The sequence below is a fragment of the Atta cephalotes genome (assembly GCF_000143395.1).
Source record: "Atta cephalotes unplaced genomic scaffold scaffold00001, whole genome shotgun sequence".
NCBI classification, from domain to species: Eukaryota; Metazoa; Arthropoda; class Insecta; order Hymenoptera; family Formicidae; genus Atta; species Atta cephalotes.
The window spans coordinates 14,715,533-14,720,851 of NW_012130065.1; the positions used below are offsets into that span (position 1 = coordinate 14,715,533).

At 40.0% G+C, this 5,319-nt stretch overlaps 1 protein-coding gene across 1 annotated transcript in view; it reads left to right on the forward strand.

The window, feature by feature from the left end:
* LOC105618995 (gamma-aminobutyric acid type B receptor subunit 2) overlaps nt 1–4,983 on the forward strand; it is a 13,061-nt gene extending 8,078 nt beyond the window's left edge. The window contains exons 2-10 of the mRNA XM_012200528.1: nt 85–438; nt 940–1,173; nt 2,999–3,059; nt 3,530–3,764; nt 3,894–4,134; nt 4,215–4,337; nt 4,494–4,604; nt 4,680–4,904; nt 4,963–4,983. Coding sequence (XP_012055918.1) covers nt 85–438; nt 940–1,173; nt 2,999–3,059; nt 3,530–3,764; nt 3,894–4,134; nt 4,215–4,337; nt 4,494–4,604; nt 4,680–4,904; nt 4,963–4,983 — 1,605 coding nt within the window. The remainder of the gene's footprint in view (nt 1–84; nt 439–939; nt 1,174–2,998; nt 3,060–3,529; nt 3,765–3,893; nt 4,135–4,214; nt 4,338–4,493; nt 4,605–4,679; nt 4,905–4,962) is intronic.
* The last annotated feature ends 336 nt before the right edge of the window (nt 4,984–5,319 follow it).

Below are 5,319 nucleotides of genomic sequence, written 5' to 3' on the forward strand. Positions count from 1 at the left end.
TCTTCTCTCTCTCTTCTCTCTCTCTCTCTCTCTCTCTCTCTCTCTCTCTTTTTCTCTCTCGTTACACTCGAATCTTCTTTCCAGGTGCACAATCGGTTGGTGGCTGACCTGGATGAGAGCAAAATGGAGCTTGTGGAGACGCAGAGCTTTGCCACCGAGGTGACAACGGCGCTCGAAAAGCTTAAAGAAAGGGACGTGAGGATCCTCTTGGGAAATTTCAACGAGGTATGGGCTAGACGGATATTCTGTGAGGCTTACAGGTTTGGCTTATATGGCAGAAAATATCAGTGGGTCATCATCGGGACTTACACCAGAGAATGGTGGTTGCGCCCTGGTGGCGGATGCGCCCCCTCCGAGCTGTCCGAGGCCCTTCACGGTGTCATCCTGGCGGATCTGCTTCCGCTGACGACCGAGGAGCAACACACCACGTCCGGAATCGTGAGTGAATTACATTGAAATTTTTACTGTTGATTTTCGATTAAATCCACAGATCGCTCCGGGAAGTCGGATCCTATTTAAAAATTTAAAAATTACTTGACCCTCTAAATTAGAATTGGTTGAAAGATCGTTAAATGTAATTTAATCATATCCGAAGTCTTCTTTTCTCGGCAGAAACGCGACGTAATATTATTTCTTCCGTTCCACGTGAATAGCTGAATATGATTCTAAAAGGATTACGGAAGAATCGTGATTCAGATTGGTTGCAGAATCCGCAGATGGAGCACGGTACTTCGAGTATCGTACGTAGGTATACATATCTGCTCGATTGCATTTCTGATGGAATACGGATCCCCGAAAATTGCGTTTAATCGCACCTCGGAGCGATCGAGAACGATTCAAATGGAAACGATGTATATACGACGAGTCTTTGAGATTCGTCATATGCGAGGGCACGCCTGTTGCGTCTCTATTCGATTTTATATGTGTTTCACCCCTCAGACCCCGGACCAGTATTGGAAAGAGTACGATTCGAGACGGGGTAACGAGTATTCCAGATTCCATGGTTACACGTACGATGGTATCTGGACGGTCGCGCTGGCTGTGAAACATGTCGCGCGCAGGATACGACACTTCCATCGTAACCAGACTATATCCGACTTTCGGTACAGGGACGTATTGTGGGAGAAGCTCTTCCTCGATGCCCTCAGGAATACAAGCTTCGACGGTGTCACGGTAAGCTTGGCCCGCCTTGCAATTTCGCGCCGCAACGACGCCCCTTCTCCCTTGTGCGCCGAACACAAACCGGATAATGTCATTCGACATAAAACCCTTAGTGCTAAAAACGAACACCATTATAGAACGTGCCTCACAGTAAGAGTAAAAAGCTGCAGCAGCAGTTTTCTGGGCAGGTCATCTTGGATAAGTAAGATGACAAAAATGTCATCTTACTCGAGTTTTTCTACTTCTGTTTTATCGCTAATGAACAGTTTTAAACAGCCTTTAAAAAGATATTGTAATTCTAATCCTATGTAATTATAATTCTAATAGTGTATTTACTTATTTGATTTCTATTATAACTGATAAACGGAAAATTCTAGGAAAGAAAATTGTTATATCAATTCTTTAAAAAAATTACAGTCCTGAAGTCTATACTAGTTTTCTACTTTTCGTTGACGCCATCGGTTGCTAACGAGTTTCTAAAAGATATCTTAAAAGTTAGGTAACTGTAACAGATTAAGACTTTTTAATGTTTTATAAATTTAATTTTTCTGATAATTTTCTTAATATTAAATTATTGAGTTTGAAAAACGTTCTGACAATATATAATTTACTGCAAATATATAATCTAACTTTTAAGTGCTTCGTTTTATTTTCCTTAAATAATATATTAATATATTAATATTATATAACACTTGTTATATTTGGGTTGCAATGAGAATTTTGGATGAAAATTGTCAGATTTTTATTTCTCATAGCTATGCGACGTTTTTGATTAAAATAAAAATCTCTGTTTACATGATATTTTTTTTCGCATAATCGCCCTAGTAAATTCTGAAGACATTTCATATCATTTTGTGACATACATTTGTATTTCATGGAGGAAAGAGACTTTCGCTTGGATTATCATCTTTAGCTTTAGCCTTTTAACGATAATTTTCGTAATTCAAAGCAAAATATTTCTCTCTCCCCGCTCGATTGATTCGCGTCACTTAGCTCCAATTCGCCAAGTTGTTATTTGTGTCGAGGGCATTGAGATATCTATTGTTGCCGTGAGACTGCCCCGGGCATTGCAGAATTGAGAGGAACTTGCTTAAAAAGATGACAGAGAATAAGGAAGAAGAAGAAGAAAAAGAAGAAGAAGAAGAAGAAGAAGAAGACATTTATAAAGAAGAGTGAAAATTGGAGAACGGGTCTTTACATTCTCTCATTAGACCAGCGACAACCCTTGCTTTCGATCGTCGTATGCGTGGGCTTGGTGACGACGAGCTGCCTGACACTTTGTGCTGTCATGGACAGAGAGATGCGAAGGAACACAGGCTGTGTTTCTCAGTAATCAACATTCGCACTGCCGCGCGTGTTACACTTGACTGTCTTTTTGTCCAACCCCAAGTGTCTTCAAGCGCAGGCATCACTTTTCTACATACACCTAACCGCGCCAACGTTACCGGCAAACTTAATGAGTTGCCTTTTTTTCCCTTCTTTTTTTACAATTTTTCTCTTTGTTCTCTTTCTTTTATTCGTATATATACTCGTGACGCAGTGCTTTGCAATGCTACGGTTGAGCACGTTTTAGTAAAAAGGGATGCATACATGTATGGTAGCAATAACAGAGCGGGAGAATGGGACCGATCGGTGGTGAACCGAATTGAAATTAAAACGAAATCAAAAACATGACAAACCGCCGGGCGAGTTAGCGGGGCAAATTGGCATGAGTTGATAGCGAGTTGAATCGGTGAGCGGGCTTTTATTTTAAAATCCGATTCACGATCCCGATCGCCTGTGGTAACCGTTCTGTATAATAACGCGACATGAATGTGAGAAGTTTAACATTTTGCAGGGACCGGTCCGCTTCTACGACAATGAGAGAAAAGCGTACATTCTTCTAAAACAATTTCTGGGTAAGTTTCTTCTTGATACAGGACCGGTGCGGGGAGAAGAAAGAGAAAGAGAAAACTTCGCATTTAGAATTAAACAGATAAAGTACCTATTTCGAAATAAATTTCAGCGTACTGGTTGTAATTTAGCAATTAATGAAGGAATTCAGATGAAAAATGTGTCGTATAGAAAGCGCGGATGCAATTTCGATTCAACAAAAGAATTTTTTTATATTGCGCTATGGATATGAATTCGAACAGTTTCAATTATATGCTATTTCTTTTTTTGCTCAATATCGGTGACCGGGTATTTCGCATGAGTGGTGTAATTTACGGACCAGTGCGTATTTCCCGCGACCGACTCGATTTTAATAGTAATACAGATATATACGGATATTAAAAATTGCTCGTGTCGAAATAAGTGCTCTTAATATATAAAATAGGAATATTATTTTATCGGCGTGCGCGTTCTTGATTGAATGTGAACTTTTTAGACGGTCGCGAGGTAAACGTAGGCGAGTACGATAGCATAACTGGCATTCTGGATCTGACGAGACATAAGGCCTCGCTATGGAACGGGAAATCGCCACCGAAAGACAGGACGGTTCGCATCATCGAGCACTCCACCGTGGACATCACGCTGTACGCGGTGCTAGCCTCGGCCGCTAGTGTCGGTATCGTCTTGGCATCCATTTTTCTCGCCATCAATATCAGATACAGAAATCAAAGGTGACGGCTCCGCCGTAATATGTAACAATTATGCAACACTCGCGTAACACGGTTCTTCCATTTGACTCCCAGATTACTTTCTCAGTTCCAATCCAATGCGCGGCTTACACGCGAAACTCAATATTACAGATACATCAAAATGTCATCGCCCCACCTGAACAACCTTATCATCATCGGTTGTATGCTGACCTACAGCAGCGTTATCTTCCTCGGACTAGACTCGCAATTATCGAGCGTAGCGGCTTTCCCGTATATCTGTACGGCTCGAGCGTGGCTGTTGATGGCTGGTTTCTCGTTGGCCTTTGGTTCCATGTTTTCGAAAACGTGGCGTGTACATTCCATATTCACTGATGTGAAGCTCAATAAAAAGGTAACTCGTTAACGACTATATAGCGAGAGCACGAAGCGCACTTTCGTGTTCAACGTTAACGAGCTCATATCGTGATTCAGGTTATAAAAGATTACCAATTGTTCATGGTCGTCGGGATATTGTTGGCTGTCGATCTCACGATCATGACAACGTGGCAAGTGGCCGATCCGTTTTATCGGGCGATAAAACAAATGGAGCCCTATGTGAGTACTAAAATATGCAAAAAAATGTTTGCTAATAAATATACGCTTATTTTATAAATTTCGGTATATTCCTCTTTCTATATATTTTCTTTTATAATTCACGAAAGAAATTCACGATAATGATCGGTTAATACGCGAATCGCCTCTCAATTGCAGCATCACCCTTCCAGCGAAGATATAATAATCATCCCGGAAAATGAGTATTGTCAGAGCAATCAAATGAATATTTATCTGTTTTGCATATATGCATACAAAGGCCTTTTAATGGTAAGTTAAGCTGCATCGCTAAGCGCCTTGGCAGATAAAATTGCATACGATAGACACTTACCCGATCGCTTTCAGATATTTGGTGCCTTTCTGGCATGGGAAACGCGGCACGTTAGTATACCGGCATTAAATGACAGTAAATACGTCGGGATGAGTGTGTACAACGTTGTTATAATGTGCGTCACCGGTGCAGCTATAAGCTTCGTGCTGACTGACAAACAAGACGCCATGTTTATAATGTTGGCGGTGTTCATTATATTTTGTAGTACAGCCACTCTTTGTCTGGTTTTTATTCCTAAGGTATGTTTTCATCTCATTTGTCGTTTCACATTTTAAACTGGCCGATCTTCGATCGTAGACAATCGAAGAGATTAGCTAATTGAATGCCTTTCGCTTAGCATTTTTCCGAACTGAAACTTTATCAAATGGATTTAATTTTAAATCGTTAAAGTGTTACAAAAGTTTTCGTTCATTTAAGTATTATTGATTCGTTTGATACTATCTATTTATCGCGCGTTTACTCTTCAGCAAGTTTCTTATTACAACATAATCTCTACAGAGCTCTTTTTTAGAATCTGCTCGGAATTCGAAGTCGACATACTTATTTATAAAGAGAGATTTTTTAATCATCTACTATGTTAATCTTAGAATTTATATTTATGTTAGAGAAAGAGTATTTTCATATATATATATATGTATATTTACTGTTTACATT